At 42.3% G+C, this 22,170-nt stretch overlaps 3 protein-coding genes across 6 annotated transcripts in view; 2 read left to right on the top strand and 1 right to left on the bottom strand.

Moving 5' to 3' along the window:
• Positions 1 to 320: 320 nt before the first annotated feature.
• Positions 321 to 9,372, top strand: LOC121623907 (U2 snRNP-associated SURP domain containing). 4 transcript variants are annotated; one of them, XM_041961432.1, is made up of 26 exons: positions 321 to 395; positions 1,257 to 1,355; positions 1,487 to 1,601; positions 1,744 to 1,868; positions 1,971 to 2,041; positions 2,197 to 2,285; positions 2,440 to 2,475; positions 2,584 to 2,666; positions 2,956 to 3,121; positions 3,227 to 3,438; positions 3,838 to 3,881; positions 5,556 to 5,660; positions 5,767 to 5,833; positions 5,985 to 6,148; positions 6,235 to 6,397; positions 6,515 to 6,594; positions 6,684 to 6,771; positions 6,874 to 7,011; positions 7,143 to 7,332; positions 7,459 to 7,539; positions 7,665 to 7,716; positions 7,834 to 7,981; positions 8,092 to 8,202; positions 8,299 to 8,426; positions 8,574 to 8,759; positions 8,855 to 9,372. In XM_041961432.1, the coding sequence occupies exons 1-26, from the start codon at positions 321 to 323 to the stop codon at positions 8,988 to 8,990; spliced, it is 2,952 nt and encodes a 983-aa protein (XP_041817366.1). In that variant the 3' UTR covers positions 8,991 to 9,372. The 4 variants fall into 4 exon arrangements, with proteins under 4 accessions (XP_041817366.1, XP_041817367.1, XP_041817368.1 ...); XM_041961433.1 differs by having other exon boundaries at positions 347 to 395; positions 8,550 to 8,759; XM_041961434.1 differs by lacking the exon at positions 2,440 to 2,475 and having other exon boundaries at positions 347 to 395; positions 8,550 to 8,759.
• acad11 (acyl-CoA dehydrogenase family, member 11) overlaps positions 8,282 to 22,170 on the bottom strand; it is a 20,349-nt gene continuing 6,460 nt past the window's right edge. The window contains exons 14-20 of the mRNA XM_041961437.1: positions 14,273 to 14,342; positions 11,119 to 11,204; positions 10,923 to 10,994; positions 10,502 to 10,656; positions 10,230 to 10,346; positions 9,811 to 9,920; positions 8,282 to 9,718 (exon numbers count right to left, since the gene is read on the bottom strand). Of these exons, the coding sequence (XP_041817371.1) occupies positions 9,607 to 9,718; positions 9,811 to 9,920; positions 10,230 to 10,346; positions 10,502 to 10,656; positions 10,923 to 10,994; positions 11,119 to 11,204; positions 14,273 to 14,342 (722 nt within the window). The 3' untranslated portion in view covers positions 8,282 to 9,606. The remainder of the gene's footprint in view (positions 9,719 to 9,810; positions 9,921 to 10,229; positions 10,347 to 10,501; positions 10,657 to 10,922; positions 10,995 to 11,118; positions 11,205 to 14,272; positions 14,343 to 22,170) is intronic.
• On the top strand, positions 16,043 to 20,431 carry ackr4b (atypical chemokine receptor 4b). Its single transcript, XM_041961441.1, has 2 exons — positions 16,043 to 16,199; positions 18,073 to 20,431. Exon 2 carries the CDS (start codon positions 18,078 to 18,080, stop codon positions 19,188 to 19,190), a length of 1,113 nt encoding a protein of 370 aa, XP_041817375.1. The 5' UTR covers positions 16,043 to 16,199; positions 18,073 to 18,077; the 3' UTR covers positions 19,191 to 20,431.

Raw genomic sequence — 22,170 nt, 5'->3', positions numbered from 1 at the left:
ACTGAACACAGATTAAGACAATGCATTGAGCTACCTGTGTACCTATTCGGGCTATGGTGAAGAAAGCTGTATATGCATATAGCCTATACATGTTTAGCCTATTAACAGCTGGAATAGATGTTTTTATTGACCATGTAAAACGAGAGCCTGTTTTGTATCTCAAAATTATTGCAATTTCCATAACACGGCTCCAGATGCGTTTTTTATTTGCATGTAAACATCACCATCAAAGAGAGGCAGAGAAAACAAGTTCAATCATCATCGACTCGGCGATCGACTGTGTCGCCTAGAATTTCACATTTGCCGCTATCTTGTAATCGATGATCGATTTTATTTTAGTTCCACAAAAGATGGCGGACCGAACGCCTGGTGGCTCTCAAAAAGCTAGCGCTAAGGTGAATTTACCGTTTGTTCTTGCAATAGCTAGGTCTTATCTGTTGCAATGAAAACAATGTAAATAGTAGTATGCCTTTACAACCTTTAGTATTTACATATTTGTTGCCGACAAGAGACAGGCGTTAACGTACGAGTGTGCGCAATGGTGTTAACGTAGTTGACTAAGCAACGCGCTAATGCTAACCGTAGGCTCTCCGGTCACACTGCCTAATTTAGCTAAAGTAAGCTAAGCTAACGATTTAGCTTCCACAACCAGGAATAGGGCAGTTGCCCCAGAAAGCAGTATTGTTTGCACAGCTAACTTGCTGATATCGAAATAGCTAGTCATCAGAACAAAGTTTAGTTGAGGTGTTTGAATTTAATAATAGTAAGTGAAATATTTGGGAACTCGGGACAAATAATATTTCAGGCTTCGCTCTTTCTAACAGTCATTCGGCGGTAAATGTATTCACTCGGTGGCGCTGCAGCCGATTCCAGCTTGTTAGGCCTCTGGCTAGCTTCCTGAGTGTTAACGCTAGCTACTTCGTGTCCGGCTCCAACTAAGCAGAAAAAAATGCAGTAAGTGCAGTTTCTGGAATGGCCATAAAAGATTACGGCACTAGTCACAAACTGCGAGTGAACAAGCCACTTTACGGTGTAGTGAGTTGCGTGGTGTTATGGTAACGAACCCCCGCTTCACTTGGCTGTCAACATGATACCTGTCACACTTTAGTAATCGTCTGAGTTATAATTAACATTATCTGGAGTAGCAATGATCTGTGAGGTCCCCTTAAAGTGTCATATGCACCCGCATTTAAGAATTGCATTGCGTGACCAGGAAATACTTGTTGAAAGCTAATCGTGCTTTGTTTACATTACAGGCGCTGCTGGAGAGCAAACTTAAGTCTTTCAGCATTGGTAAAATGGCAGTGGCAAAGAGGACCCTAAGCAAGAAGGAACAAGATGAAATCAAGAAGAAAGTAAGTATATACTTTCTTTTTGACAATATTGTTTATATTATCTTGGCTAACTTGGTAGACATTTTGTAAGGATCCTTTTCAACAATTTGAAGTATTTATTTATTAACTTGGCCACTGTGTTCTCTGTTCAGGAGGATGAGCGAGCAGCAGCTGAGATTTATGAGGAGTTTCTTGCTGCTTTTGAGGGAGGAGGGGAAGGCAAAGTCAAGGCTTTTGTCCGTGGTGGCATTGCAAATGCCACCAAAGGTATGACTCTTATTATTTACGTGATGTGTCTCCCAAATGGCTTGCATGAAATGTTATAGCACAAGCATCTATGGATTGAAAAGGTGAAATGCCAACGTAACTCCAGTGGAATTTAGAACAAATGCACTCTTTCTCCTTTCAGAGGAGGCAGCTGCTGATGATAAGAGAGGAAAGTTGTACAAGCCCAAGTCACGCTTTGAGAACCAAACAAAAAGCTTCTTGCCTTTGGAAACCCCACCTCAGTTTTTGGCATTAGACAAAAGACATGTAAGTACTATCACAGTCAACAAATACCCTCTCTTTTTACTGCTCTATTAAATGATGCTTTGTTTTTACCATGCTGACAGTATTTCTGTATGTGTATTTCAGTCTTTGAAGAAAAATACTGAGAAGGAAAAGAAGAAGAGCAACTTGGAGCTCTTCAAAGAAGAGCTTAAACAGTATGTTTCAATGCATAAATGTGTTACACACTAAATGTTGGGATATTTGGGACACTAGCGTTTCCTGGGTGATATGGTGTAGAACGGTGCAGTCAATAAAATACAAAATTTGTAATAATTTGAACCTAAATTGTGTTATATGCTCTTTCCTGTAGAATACAGGAGGAAAGGGATGAAAGACACAAGATGAAAGGACGTGTTAGTCGATTCGAACCTCTCTCAGGCACGGACGGAAGACGCTCATGTAAGTGTCTTTATGCTGCTTAACTGTGTTCCATGTACTAACTTGGCCTGAACTGGCCCTGTCCTGCACGCCTTGCTCCACCCCCCACCCTGCCACACCCTGTCTCCACTTGCACCCTGAAACAAAATTTATACTGCTTTTCTGCTTCTTTTAGCGGATGGTTCTTCAAGAAGAAACCGTCCGTCCAGTGGTAATTTTGACTTAATACAGTGGCCGTGAATATTTTCATCTAGCTAAGAAAATATATTGTTCTGTCAGACAGCAGTAGGAAAGTCTTCTCTCTTTTCTGTCTCTGCAGTTTTGGATGATTGCGCTCCAGGTTCCCATGATGTTGGAGACCCATCCACTACTAACTTGTACCTTGGAAACATCAATCCACAGGTGAATTTGTGTCCAAATATTTATGAAGTGAAGAAGAGAGACAATAAAATACTGACAAACATTACTGTAGTTTTGCTGTGAGCAGGAGGGCTTTTAGTCCCTTCATGATTGACAAACTAGACCTTGATAAAGAAACTTTTTTTTTTTCCCCCCCAGTGATGTGGATTCTGCATATTTGTACTTCAGATGATGTAGCTTAAAACTTGATATAAATTGTGGCCAGATGTTAACCCACTATCCATTTTTGAAGCAATAACATTTTCTATGTATGTTTGTTGCTATTCTACAGATGAATGAGGAGATGCTGTGTCAAGAGTTTGGCCGCTATGGCCCACTTGCCAGTGTGAAGATCATGTGGCCGAGGACAGACGAGGAGAGGGCCCGGGAGAGGAACTGTGGCTTTGTGGCTTTCATGAACAGGAGGGATGCTGAGCGAGCACTCAAGAACTTAAATGGTACAAAGCTATATTTTTTTTATTCCACGTAATAAATAAATGACATACTTGTGTTAATTCCAGTCATTGTTGATAATTTCTCAATTTTCTTTACTCCAATTACAGGAAAGATGATAATGAACTTTGAGATGAAATTAGGATGGGGCAAAGGTGTGCCCATTCCACCCCACCCCATCTACATCCCTCCTTCCATGATGGAGCACACACTCCCTCCGCCTCCCTCTGGCCTACCCTTCAACGCACAGCCCCGGGAGAGGCTAAAGAACCCCAATGCTCCCCTGCTTCCTCCACCTAAAAACAAGGAGGAGTTTGAGAAGGTAACTCAGCATGTCAGCCTAGGATTTTCTCTTGGGTGTTTTGTTAATGCAGCTGGTAAGATGTTAGCCTTTATAATGAGCAGTCAGTGCAGGTTTAAATCCAAGCTTCTGTAAGTGATAGTTTATGTCTTGATGACTGAATTTAACTAGTTTTTCACTGTATAGAACTGTGGGTATAATGAAATGTTAATGTGTGGAAAATGTTCAGTGTTACAGAGAGGTGTTTATGAATAATGAATACAGTGTCAGGGGTGTTTGGCCTTTAGTAAAACTGACAGCAGTAAAGCAAAGTTGTTGTCTATTTGCACTTTTTAAAATGCATTTTTTATATTTTTCACCTGTTGCCTTTTAACAATACTCACATTCTATGTTTATTATCTGATGTGACTTCATATACAGACTCTGTCGCAAGCCATAGTCAAAGTGGTTATCCCAACAGAAAGGTACATGTTTTTCTTTTTTTAAATTGGTGTACAAACTTAGAAAAAAACATCCCATAATGAAGCTAAAAGTTTGATCGGTTGATCACTGCATGCTACAGGGGGCTGGTCAGTATGCGTGAGCAATGGTTGAGACTTTTGTACAATGCCATCATATTAGTAGATAGAATAATACTGACTGATGAGTTTGTTTTGTACCTTGCTCTTTCACACTCCACCATCTCTCATGTTTCCTTTAAATATGTAGCAAAAAACATCATTATAGTGCTTATTTAATGTGCCAGACATCATGACTTTAGTCCATCACAGTTCCACTCCATACATCAACATTTAAATGTGTTGTTTTTTTCAACTTTAGTGATATGTTACTCTGCCACATACAGTCTGCTGATTCTAGATCTGTAGTTGTGAAATCCTGGTCTCTGACCATTGCTCACTCAGACCGTCTACCCCCTTGGCCTCTGTCACTCTATCGGGAGCTCAGTAAATCTGGCCCCTGCCAACCAATCCAAACCTGCCAGTATTAGTTTCTATATGACCTTTGACATTGGCCTTGGTGAGCAGCACAAGTTGAACTGTCTGCAGCAGCGAGGGACCTGAAAAGCCTCATGGGATGGATTGGGAAAGTATACTGAATTTTACCCCGCCATTGGTACGATCGGCTCCAATACAAGTAAATGTGATCTGTGTTGTCAAATGAAAGACATCCTTTGTCTTGTTGGCCACTTGAGGCTAATTGTATGCAGCCTGCACCATGTATCTCCCCAAAATTGTCACAGAAGATCTTTAGTGATCCCATTTGCACTGTATTCAGTCATTACCAACTCCACCAGTAGATTACATGTTTAGCCTGTTTAGGCCAACAGCCCTATACTGCTTTGGTGTTCTTCCTCACTTCACATTGGACAGTAGATGAGTGGGAATTGAAAGGCACTGTATTGACAGACCATTCAGTTAATGCAGTGTCTTTGTCAATGTCTCACTCCTATTTTCTTCTTCAGCTTCACCTTTGTGAAATTTGAATTTAGGAAGATTTCAAAGAAAGGGTCCAGGCAATGCAATGAAATTAAAACCTGTTGCACTGCAGTCTTAAAGGCATGAACTTGTAACAGTTTACACTCAATTTAAAAAAACAATCTTCTGTTACCTGAATTATAAGTTTTTTTTAAATAATTAATTCTTAATTAATATGAAAGTTTTACTGTAACTTCATCAGTTGTGATTTTAAGTTTAGATTTTTGGTGGCATTTATGCTTTGATGTTTCACTCTGGCTCAGAGGCATAGTCACAGTTGACATTTAATTTATGCTTGGTCACGTGACACTCAGAGTTCTCTCTCTCTCTGTTAAGATCCATGGGCTTCCTTCACAGGAAATTAGTAATAAATAGATATTGTTGTTTATCTCTGGCTGACTCATTTAAGTGATATCTTCCAGCAGGTACCTTTTTATAGCAAGTATTACCATGGCAATGCACTGTGCATCCACAGCCTACTGAATGTGACAGCTGCAGTTCTGCCTCACTACATTTGTTGAGTAAAACATGCGGCATGTCTGTCAGGAGACAACTGTCCTGAGTGTCACACCACCAAGCATAAATGAAACAGACAGGCTTTTTGTAGTGGTCAAGGGTCCGGCCAGTCTGAATCCGTTTGCTTTAACTGTGTTTTTCTTGTAGGAATTTGCTCTCTCTCATCCACCGAATGATCGAGTTTGTGGTGCGTGAAGGCCCAATGTTTGAAGCCATGATCATGAACAGAGAAATCAACAATCCCATGTACAGGTCAGTGCAGCTGGACATCTGTAATGTATTACCTGTTACCGTTGTAGGACTTAGTTTTTGCAAAGTTATGATGCGTATGCTCATGTTTACATTTTTTTTCTTCCAGGTTTCTATTTGAGAACCAGAGCCCAGCACATGTATACTACCGATGGAAGCTCTACTCCATACTACAGGTTTGATATCTATGTTTAACAACTGCTTGAGAACAAAACCTGCACTAAATCCCAGTGGTGTCCAGCCCACAATGAAGAAAAACATAATATTCTGGGATCGCAGTCCAGCAGGTTCTGCTTTGATATCAACTGTAAATTATTCCTTGCTCAGGGTGAAGCACCAGGCAAGTGGCGAACAGACGACTTTAGGATGTTTAAGAATGGCTCTTTGTGGCGTCCACCTCCTCTTAATCCATACCTCCATGGTCCTTATGATGATGGTGAGGAGGAGGAGGAAGAGGAGGAGGCCAGCAAGAAAGGCTGCTTGAAAGAAGAGTAAGACAGTTTCCTTCTCGATTTTGGCATAGATTCAATTAAAATGTTAAAAAATGTAAACTGTTCCCTGCCATTCATCTCTGCAGAGAGCGGGACAAACTAGAGGAGATGCTGCGTGGTTTGACTCCCAGGAGGGGAGACATAGCAGAAGCCATGTTGTTTTGTCTCAGCCACGCTGAAGCAGCTGAAGAGATTGTGGAGTGTATCACAGAGTCCCTTTCCATCCTCAAGACCCCTCTCCCCAAGAAGGTAAGATTCAGCGCTGACAGTCTGCTTGGAAATGCACCAGTAACGTTCATGAATGTCAAATTCTGTGGTTGAGTTTCTGGCATAAAATGTTAATTCACATTCTCTTTTACATTTCAGATTGCACGGTTATATCTAGTTTCTGATGTGCTGTACAATTCTTCTGCCAAAGTAACCAATGCATCTTACTACAGAAAATAGTAAGTGGTGTAATTTACCCTCTTGGACTATATTACACAGCACTCTCACTGCTTCTGTTTAAAATTCACATTAATGCTCTTCTCAACAGTTTTGAGGCAAAGCTCTGCCAGATTTTCTCAGACCTCAACGCGACATATAAAGCGATACAGGGCCACCTTCAGAGTGAGAACTTTAAGGTACCAAACGTCCAAATCCGGTTCAGCAAACTAAACACAGAATCATTTACACAATCAGTTTGTCACTCAGCCATTGTTGTGTTGCTTTCTTCTTTGTGTTAGCAACGAGTGATGTCGTGTTTCCGGGCATGGGAAGACTGGGCCGTGTATCCAGACCCCTTCCTTATCAAGCTGCAGAACATCTTCCTGGGTCTAGTTAATCTCTCTGTAGAGAAGGAACCCGCTGTCGTCATTGTGGAGGTAAATAACATAACACTACTTGACTGTTCTTATATCCTCAGAATTCTCTCATAATAACCCGACTTTCAAAACCAGTTCCATCAGTTACCAAAGTCCTAGCATGAATTTGTTTTGTGCCATCTTTGGCGCAGGCTGAGCCAGCAGAGGACCTTGATGGGGCTCCGATAGGGGAGTATGTCGATGGCACCCCCCTCGAGGATGTGGATGGGGTGCCGATTGATGCAGGGCCCATTGATGGGGCTCCAATTGACGGAGCCCCCCTGGATGACCTAGATGGCGTTCCTATCAAGCCCATGGAAGAAGACCTTGATGGAATACCTTGTGAGTGGCGCAAAGACTAACATAGGGTGTATGAAGCGAATGTTAGTGATAATCTCAGACCAAATGTCCTACTGCATGCAGCTCTTGTACAGTGAGTCACTCTTATGTTCCTGTTTTTTTCTGTAGTGGATCAGTCAAAGGAGGCAACTTTCAAGGTAGCACCCTCAAAATGGGAAGCAGTGGACGAGTCAGAGTTAGAAGCTCAAGGTGAGATCTTTAAGTGCCATCAAACTACCAAGTTTTGCCTTCAGTATATAAATTATCTGTATCTCACCAGGTCTGTTATATGCATTCATAGTTTCAGTAATGCTGTCTCTTTGCTTGCTTCTCAGCTGTAACAACTTCAAAATGGGAAATGTTTGAGCAGCCAGAAGAAACAAAAAAGTGAGTTTTGTCTGGTGTTGTGTTTTTGCTATCCTTTGAGGGTAATGGTCGGTCTTGTACTGCAGATACACCACTGCACATTTTAACCTCTTATATAAATGGTTTCCAAATCTGAAGGGGTGATGAGGACAGCGATGATGATGACAGGAGCACTCGCTCAGATGATAATCAAAGCTACTCCAACCCCATCAGAGATGACTCGGATATTAAGGCCAAGATGTCTGAAATGAATGAAGAGAAACGCACCAAGCTGAGAGAGATAGAGGTACTTAACGCACCACAAACCCCCATACTGCATGTATCTGCATGTCATATTTGTGGTGTGTTGTATACAAGTGGAAACTCACCATTATTTTGATTGTATTATTCACCCAGGTTAAGGTCATGAAGTTCCAGGATGAGCTGGAGTCTGGGAAAAGGCCCAAGAAGCATGGGCAGAGTATTCAGGAACAGGTGGAGCACTACAGGGACAAACTACTACAGAAGGTAGTGAGCTGGACTCTGCACATTTGACTGTAGCCCATATCAGACACAGGAATTGAAATTCAAAATTGGGGTCATTTATTGTGTCTTTTATTTTAGGAAAAAGAAAAGGAGAAACTTGAACGGGAGAAAGAGAGGGAGAAAAAAGAGAAGGAGAAAGCTGAGGCACGGTTGAAAGACCTGAAGAAGGAAAAAGAGAAGGAGGACACGCCAACCAGGAAGGAGAGGTGAGATAACCATTTGACAGGTTGCAGTGTTACATGGGGTTTATCCATTAGTAAAGGTGTAGGTCTAGTGTTTCACAGTGTGCGGCATAAAACATGGCGTTTGTTTAATTTCCTATCTGACAGATGTTTGTCCCCTCCGGTTGATAGGAAGCGGCGTCACAGTGGGTCCCCGAGCCCCACGCGGAGTAGCAGCAGGCGAGGCCGGTCATCTTCACCCCGTTCAGAGCGGTCAGAGAGATCAGAACGCTCCGACCGCTCATACTCTAAAGACACATCTTCCCGCTCCTCACATAAAGACTCCCCACGATCCAGCAACAAAAAGTCCTCCAAGAGGTAAGACTGTCTGTCCGGGGCTTCTCTTTATGTCATCATTAGAACCAGGCTTTTGGCCATTTCACCATTTTCAATATTATATTTTATCCCCCCAGGTCTCCGTCACCTCGCACACCCAAACGATCCAGGAGGTCGCGCTCCAGGACGCCCAAGAAGTCAGCAAAGAAGTCCCGCTCCAAGTCTAGGTCACCTCACCGGTCTCACAAAAAATCAAAGAAGAGCAAACACTGACACGTCTTTACCTTCATCCTCCAAACCAGCCTATTCTCCTCCCTCCCCATTCTTCCCTTTTCTGCGCCGTGTTGTATAAAAGGTTGACTGACTGATTTGGCAGCTGAAGATCTCTGCCCAAATGTTAATGTATAGACAATGAGAGTGGAGGGTGTTGCATGGGTTGCCATCTAGTGTATCAGATAGGTGGGGCCATTGCTGTTTTATATTGTACAAAGAAAAAAAAAAATAACGTGCTTGTGTGTCTGATTCCCCATCACCTCCCAATGGAATTCATCCATGTGATAGACCACACCCGTACCGAGTGTGATGACAATATTCAGTCATATTCATGCTGTCATTTTCTGTTTTTGTAGTTCACATTAAAAAGGATTCCTAATAAACGAAGTGTCATTTTTAAATCAAACATAATATGGACAATGATAACTTTAAATCGAATGATTTTAAACAAAGTAGGTTGCAGTAAAATAATTCTAAATCAGTTATTTACATTTAATGCATTTTGATAGCAACATTACAGTTCCACAAAAAGCTAATTAAAAATAGCACCATTCACCATTAAGTGCAGCAAATTACAAGTTGGCAAAGCTAATGTGGCCATGTGATGTCCATTACTTTACAACTTGGCCTGTGCCTTTAGTTGATCCCTCAGCTCCAGATGAGCAATGGAGGAGAGGTGCACCTCGTCTGGCCCATCAGCGATGCGAAGGGTCCGCACGTATGAATACCTGAGGAGGAATGTGGTGATGTTGGCATCAGGAAAGAGATGGGTTTAGTGCTCATTTTCATTCGTGTGTGTGGGGGGGGTGTATATACTTACATCTGTGCAAGGGGGATGTCTCCAGACACACCTGCGCCTCCATATACTTGTATCGCACAGTCCACCACCTGACAGGCCATTCTGGCTGCTGCCACCTTAATCATAGCAATCTAGGGAACAAAAAAAAAAATCCAATATGTACAACATATTGATACTAAGCAGGTTAGTATATGTAGGGTGCACACGCAGGAAAAGTCACAAAGTAAATTACACACTCATCGTTAAGCTTAATTGGCACAGGGATTCTGAAGTTACTGATATCTGACAAAACATATGTTTTCATTTTCTGTAGGTATAAATTGGTTGTTTATTTCTTGTATATTAATGGCAAAAACAGTATACTATTAAGATAAATACTGTTGCAATCAGTATATGGTATGGAATAAGGACACAGCATAGTATTATGTCCAAAACAGTACCTGTTTGCGAGCTGCCCGGCTGCCCAGTGTATCCAGGGCATGAGCAGCATGTAGAGTCAGCAGGCGGGTCTGTTCGATCATGAGACGGCACTCTGCTATCCAGTGAGCAACAACCTCCTACAAATATCAACATAGATAATGCAGGAAAGAAAAGACATTTACTTAAGCTGCATTTAAAAATCTGTCCACTAGGTGTCAGCAGCAGGAAAGAGCTCGAGACATGCAACAGAGCTACAGCCCTGAAATTAAAGTATGAGGAAATGTTCACTTACATGTTGATACAGTTTCTTTCCAAATGTGTGCCTGGAGGCAGCCCGCTGGCAGAGCAGCTCTAGAGCCAACTCTGCCAGACCGACAGCCCTCATGCAGTGGTGCAGCCTGCCAGGCCCCAGACGACCCTGAGCAATCTCAAATCCCCGTCCCTCTCCTGGAGACAAACACACCATAGGACAGAACAGAGAGACAAAACAGACACAAATTCAATGAATCCTCACAGGAGGAAAATGATATCTTTGGCCTGGTGACCCTATACACACGATTGCCGAGCCAGTGTAAATTTATTGTCCAAACCCAATAAAAGAACTACAAGGAATAATATATTTTTATGGCTTTATAGGTGTAGCCTGCTTCTTCAGAAGACCTAATGTGAGTAAATAAGTGAAAACTGGAACACACAGCTATACGGTCTCTTACCCAGAATAATGTTGGCGGCAGGGACGCGCACGTTTTCAAAGTGCACTTCAAAGTGGCCTCCGTGGATAGCATCTGAGCACAGGAACAAGGGGAAAATGGTTTCATTTGGTTGCTTGCACGTGAAAAGGAAACTAATACTGAGGAAAAACAGGAAAACATCAATAGCACACAAAGATGCAATGACACATGATCCTACCATCCTGTCCAAACACGGTGAGTGGTCTGACAAGCTTTACACCTGGCGTGTCCAGAGGAACAAGGATCATACTGTGTTGGCCATGCCTAAAGAACAAGTTTATATCCAAAGCTTTAAAGGATTGATACATTTCACTTTCATCACAATTTTACAATTTTAGTTTTTTTCATTTCAAAGTGGCCATTGCTGGTAAGAATCTGCAGCCCTGACTTATATTACTCTCTTTGTGAATATGGTTGGGTGTGTTTTGCTACACTGCTGACAAAACAAGAAGAAAGTGCATTACATACCCTGGGTGTGGTTGTCTCTAGATATGTTTTTCATCTTGAATGCTTCTAACTCATGAACTTTGGATTAGAAGGTGAGTGCCAATTAAATGTCAGCTGCAAGATTAAAGGCTGGGGTTGGTTGATTTTCAAAGCCACTTCCCCTAACACATGAACACACACTGCCTGACGACAGTGCAGAGAGAGGGATGAGAAGACCGGTTCTTTTAATAAATACATGAGCAACTCTGTTAAATGCCTAACGTACCTTTCGGTCTGAATCAGCTACCGAGCCTGACAGATGCTGTCAAGATAGCATGTTAATATTGGGAAAATTTGGCTGCACTTTCTCTGCCATTCTTGTGCGATTAGCTCACTATTAGCTTTGGCAATATATGTGTTTAGCCTTAAAGAAGACTTCAGTCAAGTACAATGAGTGCACGGGCAGAGCGCAGACAAGTATGTACATACAGCGCCGCCTGTTAGTATTGGCACTCCTAAATTTTTTTTCACAATTTTTGTAATTTCTCCATAAATAAATGGAAATGGACACCATTTGCAATACCAAGATCTTTTAACTGAAGGTCCAAAAGCAACTGAAAAGTTGTTTTCCCTCAAAATAAGCATTGGAATTTCAAAGACAACAAAAAAACAGAAATACAACAGGTGCATGAGTATTGGCACCCCTCCTTAGTATTTGGTTGCACACCCTTTGGCAGCGAAGACAGCCTCCAAACATCTCCTGTAGCCATCAATGAGCTTCTTGCATTTGTCTTGTGGTAATTTCTCCCACTCCTCCTTCGCTACGTGTTCTAGGTCCTGGACATTTGAAGGGTTCCTTCTGCCAATGGCAGATTTCAGCCCCCCCCCAAAGATTCTCAATTGGGTTGAGATCAGGACTCATTGCTGGCATTTCAAAACAGTCCATCTTTTGTTTTCCATTTTTGTGTGCTTTTAGATGTGTGTTGTGGGTCTTTGTCTTGCTTGAGTACCCAAGATGTTCACCTCAACCCAAGCTTTCTCACACTGGGCAGGACATTTTGTTCCAAAATCTGCTGATAATCTTCAGATTTCATAATCCCTGTGATACGGGCAAGGCCTCCAGTCCCAGACGCAGCAAAGCAGCCCCACAGCATAATGGATCCTCCACCGTGCTTGACTGTTGGAATAGTGTTCTTTTCTCTGAATGCTTCATTTGCGGCACCTGTAAACATACTGCTTGTAAGAATTTCCAAAAAGTTCTACTTTTGTCTCATCTGTCCACAACACATTCTCCCAGAAGGACTGTGGCTGGTCCAGGTTCTCTTTCGCAAAATCCAGATGCTCCCTTTTGTATCTTGTTTTCAACAATGGGGTCTTCCTTGGCCTCCGCCCAAATAGCCCTGCTGTGTTGAGTATGCGCCTGATGGTGCTTCTTGAAACAGTTACCCCAGACTGTTGCAGGTGGGCCTGCAGCTCTCTAGATGTTACCTGATGTGATTCTGCCACCAATTTCAACAACCTCCGACGACTTCTCTTGTTGATTTTTCTCTTAGCCTTACGCCCAGGGAGGTTCTTGACAGTTCCATGCTTCAAATATTTCTTAATAACATTACGCAGGGATGCCAAGCTCTTTGGAAATGGTTTTATATCCTTTGGAGCTCTTATGTTTGTAAACAACGGCATTTCTTGTTTCTTCAGACAGCTCTTTTGTCTTCACCATTGTGAAAAAGGGACTGAGTGAAACAGTTGGCTATTCAAAAAACAAGTCTCATCATTCATTGGCCGTTTCATGTCACATGGGCACAGACAAGTCTTCACAGGTGATTTCCATTTGTAATCTACCATTGCTGAGTCAAATTAGGTTAGGTTTTAGGACAAACAGCAGTGGTGCCAATACTAGTCATACAGCAACATTTACCTTTTTATTTTTTTTCACTCTACTTGTTTATTTTTTTTATTTTGTTGATACTTTCCTCTTTAATATTAAACACTGTAAAAAAAAATCTGCATCACTACATCACTTTTGTTCAGGAGATGTGTAACATTAAGTACTTAAACTTCATGGGTGCCAATACTAACAGGCGGCGCTGTAGGTAGACAGGCAGGTAAGATAATATATAAGACTAGAATATATGAGATTTTATTCATCCTACTTGTTACAAAAAGCAAGAATGAAAAGGAAAGGGAGGGAAAACTATGTACATTCTACACAAAAGAGTAGAAAAAACAATGATGGCTCAGTTTCACAATGGAAATTTTGAATTGCACACGACTAAGATATGAATAATAAAACACACGGCCGTAAAAAAAAAAAAAGTATAGCACAAGGGATATATATACACGTGGGCCGTCCAATCATTTCATTTGGGCCAATTTAAATGACTAGATGGGCCTGCAACAGCCACAAATACCACACTGCTCTGAAATATTTGAACTTCAACTAATATAACACAAATATATTACCTACTCTAACTTTAACTGACAGGAAGTGTCGTCAGGAGCCATTTTTCTGCCGTGCGGTCCAAACCTCAGGGCAGAAAGCCGAAGCAGGGGTGTTAAAATGCAAGTGTGTGCTGGGAGTACACTTTGTCCCCTGACCAAAGCCAATCCCATATAATGGTGGCAGACAGGAAGGTTCATAGGAAAATTGAAAAAGTAAAGCGCATTGACCAGAATCATTTAAATTTAAAGCCAGAAGAGTAACTTTATTGCTCAAAGTGGAATATTGCGTATAACAAAAATCCTGGAATCATAAAACCTGTGATTGAAAACATGACATCAGACGCCTGACATCTTGTGCAAATCCAGACTAGTTTATACATGTGTTTATGTATACTCCCACTTACCAGAAGAGGAAGCAAACATGGCAGTATTCTTCACCACATAACTGTTAACACACCACTGACCTGCTGCTCACATCCCGAGCACCACTCCTGCACATCACAATGGCCACTTTGCACCGGGGATTGCCAGCACCTGTGGGGAACAGGCAGAAATGCTGCGGTTCATTTCAACTCAGTCTTTGTTGCTGTCTGGTGGTTTGGAAAAACAGCTGGGCAGGCAATGTGTCTCTGTCCTTAACCATTCCATAACCCAAAAACAATGTGCGTCGCTGGATGGGAAGCACCAAACGTGGATGAAGCCAGTGACAGATTGATGGCATGAGAGCGGCCAGCTGACACAGTCAAAGGTTGATTTACGTTTCCTGAGTTGGACTCTTTTGCATCATTTGTAATTAAGCAGATCTTGTTTATTGGGGAGAAACTGGTGATTTATTTGAGTCTTTGTGGGGTGAAATGCTTCTTTTATGTCTGCAAAAACATATAAATACTGTACAAAACACCCACTAGGGGGCAATATCATATAGACACGCATTTTTACAAGATCTCACACCAACTAGATGCAGTGTAAACAACATGATGGGCCAAATGGTTGATAACCACAGAGACTTCACTGTGTGAAGTGCGCAGAGTGATAATAATCAAAAGCAGAATACTTTGAAATTCCCCTGATTGAGTCCACTTTCAGGCAGTCTCCCATGTGGCCTCCGATCCCTGAGGCACAGACTGAGTGACCGACTGTCTGCCTTCCTGTTTTTATTTCTGTCCGAGTGGCAAAACTGTCCCCTAAGGACAGGACATATGGACACCAGACAGCGACGGACAGGACATCAAGAGCCTCTGAACGTTCGCACTGTGAGGATCACAGCATGAGTGCACATCAGCACTTTAACACAATCTGACAGATGTTTTAACTCTGATTGTGGAAACTGAATAATTTTGCTTGTGCAACACGGCGCTAAAAAACTGACACCCGACACCACGCAAACATCTCAGCAAGGAAAGCCTGTTTGGCTCGAGGGCAGGCTGGGTTTTCCTTTGAACCCTTGCATAAGTCTCATCGTCCGTGATACAAGGTGAACGTGCTGTCATGTCACAGTCATGCCTGTACATGTGCTAAAACCACCGGAATGAAAATAAACCTCCCCAGCCCAGTAACCCGTCTTTCCTGAGAACATGACAACCAAACAATTTATTGTTGTCGTTTCTTTTATTAAACTTCAATGTCAGCAGATGTCTGCCTGTATGGGAGCATGCTTCTATTTGGTTATATGTGTTCCCAAATCCTGATGCTTTCTCTAGTTTATTTATGTACAGAGGCAGAGCAACAGTGGAGCGTTTCTGAGGAAGCTCGAATAAGGAAACACTGTTAATAAGAAAAAAAACCAGGAGACCGAAATACTGAAGTGCCATTCATGAATTTCAAGTTAGCAGCATCTAAAATAGAACTTTTATGAATTGTTGCTCATGTGAGCGAGGCTGGTTTAAGGTGTACACAACAAACAAATCAATAATGGCAGCACTCCAGCAAACAACAAACAACAAGTCCTGTGAGCGGGACAGAGTTAATCCATATGGGAGGTTATTTTATACCCTTTATCTCTTCTTTTCTTTCTTTCAAACATAAATAAAGGGCAGCCACAGAGACACTCCCTGCATGAGCAATTAGGTTGATCTGAGGCTGAAAAACAGCTCGTCTTTGTATGCTCAAAGAACCGTAGAAAAACCGAACGGGCTTGAGGAATGTCTATGTGTAGGTCTATCCTGCAGCACGCTCTTAAAGGCGCACGTACGCGGAGAGCTACGTGGTGAGGAGAGGTGCTCCTCAGCAGCGGAGGGGGTGGAGGCGGGCTGTTACGGAGAAATCAGTCCCTTCAGCCCTGTGGTGCATACCGCTCTTCTCCTCAGGATACACACTGGACTGTGTGAGCGTGATTAAAGAGAGGATCCACATCATCAACTGTACACATCCCACAAAGGGAACAGGCACAAGGTAAGACGATCGTTTCAGCTCTACCACTTCACTCATTATTTGTTACTTTTTCATCAACTATGAGACAAGTCAAACTATGGCAAGAAGGACGTGAACAATCTTGGAATATGTTTTTATCATATATTCTTAAATATATTATGTGCTAACACAGTTGTTTTGTGTATGGAGTCTTGTTTGGACCTTATGAACATGTAATTCTATGTCGTTGAAGTTCGATTTAATTTGAAGTAAATAAACAAGCTCACTACTTTTTATATTTCCTTATTTCACCAAGATTTATATTGAAAATATTGTGGCTTGTTTTTCTGCTTGTCAAAGGTTTACTCGGACAGTCAAAGTCCTTCTCTGGATCTTTTACGACATCATTATAACCAGAGAGGCAATGATACAATCTAAACACTCTGCTTGCCAGTTTGTGTATACCTGCGTTACTTTTTCCTTTTTGGAAACACCTTTTCTCACTAGGTCATATGACTAAATTTCATTATTATCATTAACAGGAGTGCTGTTGGTGAAGTTTATACCTCAGCTGTCAGGATAGACAGGACTTTGTTTAGGTGATGTTGATTTTTAATCCAATTTTTCACATAAAAGTCATTAAATCTGCTCCCAGATGTACATAAAAAGGACATGGCATGTTGTGTAAAATAAAGAATAACACCCAAAAGCAAAATTTTAAAACGATTCAAGCTTTCTGATGCTGACAGTTTGTTGACATCAGTCATTTTGGACAAACAGCAGTAAAATAAGCCGATATTTCCAATTATGATGACTTACAAAGAAAAAAAGAACTTTTCATCACTATTTTAAACTATTAAATAATACATTCAAATCCATCCATATCATGCCATTTGGCCTTTAACTACATTTTGTAGGCCTTATTATGCGACCCTTACATGTGACGAGCAGCTGCTGACAGCACTGGGATACTTAACATATTTCTGTTCCAGTGAACATCTGTCTCTGTAACTCCTGCTCCTCCCATACGAGAGATAATGACTCATTATATAACAAACCTGGACACTTTTCATCAAATGACTTCTCATCAGAGTGTGATTTGCCAAAAATGATCCTGAGATGGAAAATATTCTGATCAACCGTCACGTAATGCGAACAACCGGGGGCTGTCCTCCCCCAGCACATACCACATACAGCAAAAACAACATCCTGGATTTGAATCCGGCGAGAGACCTTGGTTGCAATTCTGTGTCATCCTCGTCTCTCCCTCAAAACGTTTCATGTCCTGGTGGCTCTGACTGTCTGCTACAGGCAAAGGGACATTAATCATTAAAAGGTAGACAAGAAACTGGAAGTGCACATGTGGATAAATGAGTTCACGGATCAGATAAGGTTTACAACCTGTGAACACACTGTCCTACATAATGCACCGCACATCTTATCAGTTTGCAGTGCAGCCTGCTTTTGGGAAAAGGCGACAGCTTTGTGATGAATGCTGATCTTTTTCCTTATATTTGATCAATAAGTAGAGATTAAAGGAGTAGCTAACCAAATGCAGCCAGTATTAAGCCTTTAGATCACTCAGTATCCAACAGAATACAAACTAACTGAATTCAAAAGGTAATTAGTTGGTCTGTGAGTCTTTTGTCTGCTTTTTCTCTCAGAGTCGTGTTCAAGCCCACACATTTCACAGACGGGGCTTAAGCTATTAGGGAAACCACGCAGGAGAGATTCCTTTGATGCAGGAGAGAAAGAACTCCGTTTTCCGGTCTTCCTGTTGCTTTTGTTCTGTTAAATAACGCACATTTTTATGTAGTGGATTGATTATACAGCCCACGTATCACACCGTGTGCAACTAAAAGTGAATTTTCTTTGCCCTCTTCCATCCTAATGTACTCTTGTGTTGTCACTACAGCAAAAATGGAAGATTTCTACTACGACGACGAGGACTCCGGCTTAAATGAAAGCTATGATTACAGTTATGAGCACAGCGTTTGTGACAAGGAGGAGGTGCGCTCTTTCGCCGCCGTCTTCCTCCCCGTCATCTACGCCCTGGCTCTGGTGGTGGGCCTGGCTGGGAACGCCCTGGTAGTGGTGGTCTACACATCAAAGGTGCGCCTACGAACCCTGACAGACGTGTGCATCCTTAACCTTGCCATTTCGGACCTGCTGCTTCTCTTTACCCTGCCTTTCTGGGCGGCCGACGCTGTCCACGGCTGGAGGTTGGGTTCAGCAGCCTGCAAGCTCACCTCCTTCCTCTACAGTACCAACTTCAGCTGTGGCATGCTGCTACTGGCGTGCATCAGCGTAGATCGCTACTGTGCTGTGACCCACAATCCAACGGGCAGGACTGGAACAGGTCCCCGCATTAGGAGACAGTGGCTCCTGGTGTGTGTAGTGTTGTGGGCTGCAGCCAGTGTTCTGGGCCTTCCGGAACTTGTCTTCTCCACAGTGAAGCACACCCATCACAGGATGGCCTGTACAGCCGTCTACCCTCCCAGCATGGCCCGACCTGCAAAGGCTGCCCTGGAGCTGCTGGAGGTGACCCTTCGATTCTTGCTACCCTTCTTGGTAATGGTGGTGTGCTACAGCTGCATAGGGCGGGTGCTGAGCCGGGCAGCTGGGGTGCGGAGGGATCGGAAGTGGCGTGCCTTGCGGGTCCTGCTGGCTGTGGTGGCTGTGTTCCTGCTCACCCAGTTGCCCTACAACATGGTCAAGCTGTACCGGGCGATGGACATCATCTACATCCTCGTGACCGACTGTGACGTCAGCAAGAGCCTGGATCGTGCTCTCCAAGTCACAGAGGGCCTGGCGCTGACCCACGCCTGCATAAACCCTGTCCTCTACGCCTTCATCGGCTCCTCCTTCAGGGGACACGTCCTCAAGGCTGCCAAGCGCCTTGGGCAGCGCCTTGGGAGACACCCGAGACACGTCAACGAGGAGCCGGCGGTGGAGATTGCACTCAACATGCGCACTCAAACGCAATCCCAGTCCGGTTCAGAAGACCAAGACACCAGCACCTTTACTATTTAAGACTCAAAACATGTATCCATGTCTGTGTAAGCACCTATACAAAATGATACTTCTATGTGTTATTTGTCTTCTATGTTCATGATAATATCAGACGTAAAGTATCATTTTACTATTATACAAGATAGACGCTGATGACCAGAAATATTAACTCAGAATGTAACTAATATGTATATACAGCAAGTTTATGTGCACTAGCTAAGCAAAGTATTTTGTATGAATTATGTATTTTGTTAAATAAAAGAACAAAGATCTTCAGTGATGCACATCAACAAGCAACTGTTGCAATTAAATGCAGCTGAAAGTCAAGATGCTCTGAGCGCTTCTCTCTGCTCACGACAAATCCAGTTCAACCTTACGGTCTGCGCTGCCTTCCATGAGATCATCTGCGTCGCATTTTATTACATCCCGTGGCTTCGGGTAGAGATGACGGATGGCTCTATTGCGCAGTGGGTGACCCATTGTGGAGAAAAACATTTGGCAAAGATAAAACAGCACACAGCATGAAGGGGTCCTTCATGTTGTCAAACTGGGAGACAGGAAAGCGGCATGTTCCTCAGAGGAGCCTCAAGCGTGACTGGTGTTTTTATTCACTCTTTTTATTTCAGTAATACGAGCTACAAAGAGATAATGTTTTGCAGTGGAGTGCGATCCGCAGTTCTGAAATTACATTTTAGTGTTGTATCAATGCTCTCTCCAGGCTGCTACTTACTCAAAGCCATCATGTAATGCTACGCTCAAGCTAACCTAATACAGTGACCACATACAAAATCCAGGCTCGGAGCGCTGGATGGCCACAGTCCAAGAGTTAACGGTGCTTTATTCAGGCCTGTTTACACTGCTGCAGCTGTGACAGAGAAGGGACAGCTCCATTTGGCAAACCCTCCAGACCTGTCCACCACAGATGACTTTTAAGCTTTTCAATGTTTACCATTGAAAACATCCTCTTTCAACTGTAATGGCTCACAGTTTGGATGCGTGGGAGCCGGACTCTACGCAAGGCATGAACGAGGTGTGTCTGGCGACAGAGACAAAAGTTTAGGCTACAGTTTCAACAGCAGTCTCCGAGAGGGAGAGGAGGAATGACCGTGTCTCCAGGAAAAACAAGTATTGAGTTGCACGTCAAGAGATTAAATGAGCCAACAAAAATGTTTTCGTTCCTGTGTGACCCCTTTTAGTTGTGTATGAATAAGCCATCGTAAACTCTCTACATTATGCTTTGCATTTGAGTTCATTGTATTCTGAGCCAGATGTACATCAGTCTTTTCTAAAACAGTAAATGATCAAGTAATAGAGGCATTACATGTCTTGACATTATTAGCAATATAACTATAACACCAAGTCATATGATGACGATCTTAACTTGGCCTGAAGGAAACCACAATTATGATTAACTATGTCGAATCATTCCACAAACAACTACTGATAATGTTAAACACGTGTGCATGGTCTGTGCTTGTGTGGGCGTGCATGCAAATGCAAACGTTATGGCTTAACATAAAAGACAGGTCTGGGAATAATTTTAGGACACTATCATGCATATGGGAGTCTTGTATAGGCTCCACACCCCAGAGCTGCCCTGACAACATCTAATGTATAGACCCACCCATCCAACTACTTAATGTCAAGGAAAAGGGGAAAGCAAAGAAGAAAACTGCACCATTCTGTAGTGCCTGCGAATTACAGGCAACATTTCTCATCTAAGTGGATAGGCCCATATTTCCAGTTCAATTTCCAGTGGGTTTTTCCATGACAAGTCACGACCATTCAAAGAAAGCTTCGACAAGCTAATGCGGGAACTGCTGTGTAATTATCAAAATGAAAAACAGCATAAAAGCCACGGATGAGACGTCTTTACTTTCTATCCTCTATGGGAAAAGCTGCTGTACGGATATAAACAATTTCACAGATCTTCTTTTAGGGGACATGCCATTGAGGTTGCCAAGGGCCAGTGTTTTGGGAAACACCCGTACTGTTAGTTATATAACTGCTGGCAGTTATATTTAGCATTTGATACTTGAAAAAATGTGTTACAATAGCAAAACATCTACACTTTAACGTCCTTTCAAGTAAAATAACATAATTTAGTTTTACTTCCACTTTTTTTTACATACTGAAAGTCTGTGAGTTAGTCATAATATCCATTATGACTCACTGCAGAGGCACTATACCCCCAATTTCCACTCCTAAATGATGCGGTTTGCAACAAAAGCAGCAATAAGTCACAGTACATGGCCTTGAACACATCAGCAATCTTTCCTAACATAGAGATGTATTCAGGCTGGAAGAGGACAGGTTTTTCTCTACTGATGGAAATTTGACTTCAAGGAAAAAAAAGTGAAAGGAAAAGAGAGTTGAGAAAAGAGTCTTTAACTGTAGAACTATGTGACAGACATGGAGCATGCACTTCATAAAGATCTGGAATACTTTTCACTTCAGTGATCTAGTTTTTAGATCTAGTTTTTAGATGTTTATCATGCTCCTCGCATGATAAACATCTAAAAACTAAAATATGACATTTTCATATTTATGTGATCACCATCAATTAAATCCTGAATACTTAAGGCTTAATCTTACAGTGTCGGTGACTTCATTTGCAGAGCACTTCCTATGTCAAATCATGTTTTTTAGTAGTTTTAACAAGACAATGTGAGCAAAACTGATTTACAGAGCCAACCAGAGTCACTTACACTGACTGGTTAATTAGAAACAAGTGGCTCCTGATAAAGTGCTGTGGTTTGAATCTATGAGGGTTCCTTCCTGACGGAAAATCCAAAACCACTCCGCAACGGATTTTCCAGAATTAATGGATCTAAGAAGTTTCAAGGTCAATTAAAAGCTGTTTTTGTTATATAATGCCTACTGTATGAGTCATCTGCGCTTGTTTATTGTCCATATGTTGGCAGTTTGGGTAATCATGTATCTCTGCAGTGCTTTGTTACAGCAATATAAAATAACCTCTTTCTTAAACTTTTCAGGTTTA

This window comes from Chelmon rostratus, chromosome 20 (assembly GCF_017976325.1).
Source record: "Chelmon rostratus isolate fCheRos1 chromosome 20, fCheRos1.pri, whole genome shotgun sequence".
NCBI lineage: Eukaryota > Metazoa > Chordata > Actinopteri > Chaetodontiformes > Chaetodontidae > Chelmon > Chelmon rostratus.
The sequence above is the reverse complement of the archived record's forward strand: the minus strand, read 5'-3'. Positions and strand labels throughout refer to the sequence as shown.

Coding starts and splice junctions, on each gene's coding strand:
- LOC121623907 (XM_041961432.1), top strand. CDS start 321: ATGATCGATTTTATTTTAGTTCCACAAAAGATGGCGGACCGAACGCCT. Junction 7,333..7,458: donor AGACCTTGATGGAATACCTT/GTGAGTGGCGCA, acceptor TTTTTTCTGTAG/TGGATCAGTCAAAGGAGGCA. Junction 7,540..7,664: donor GTCAGAGTTAGAAGCTCAAG/GTGAGATCTTTA, acceptor CTTGCTTCTCAG/CTGTAACAACTTCAAAATGG.
- ackr4b (XM_041961441.1), top strand. CDS start 18,078: ATGGAAGATTTCTACTACGACGACGAGGACTCCGGCTTAAATGAAAGC.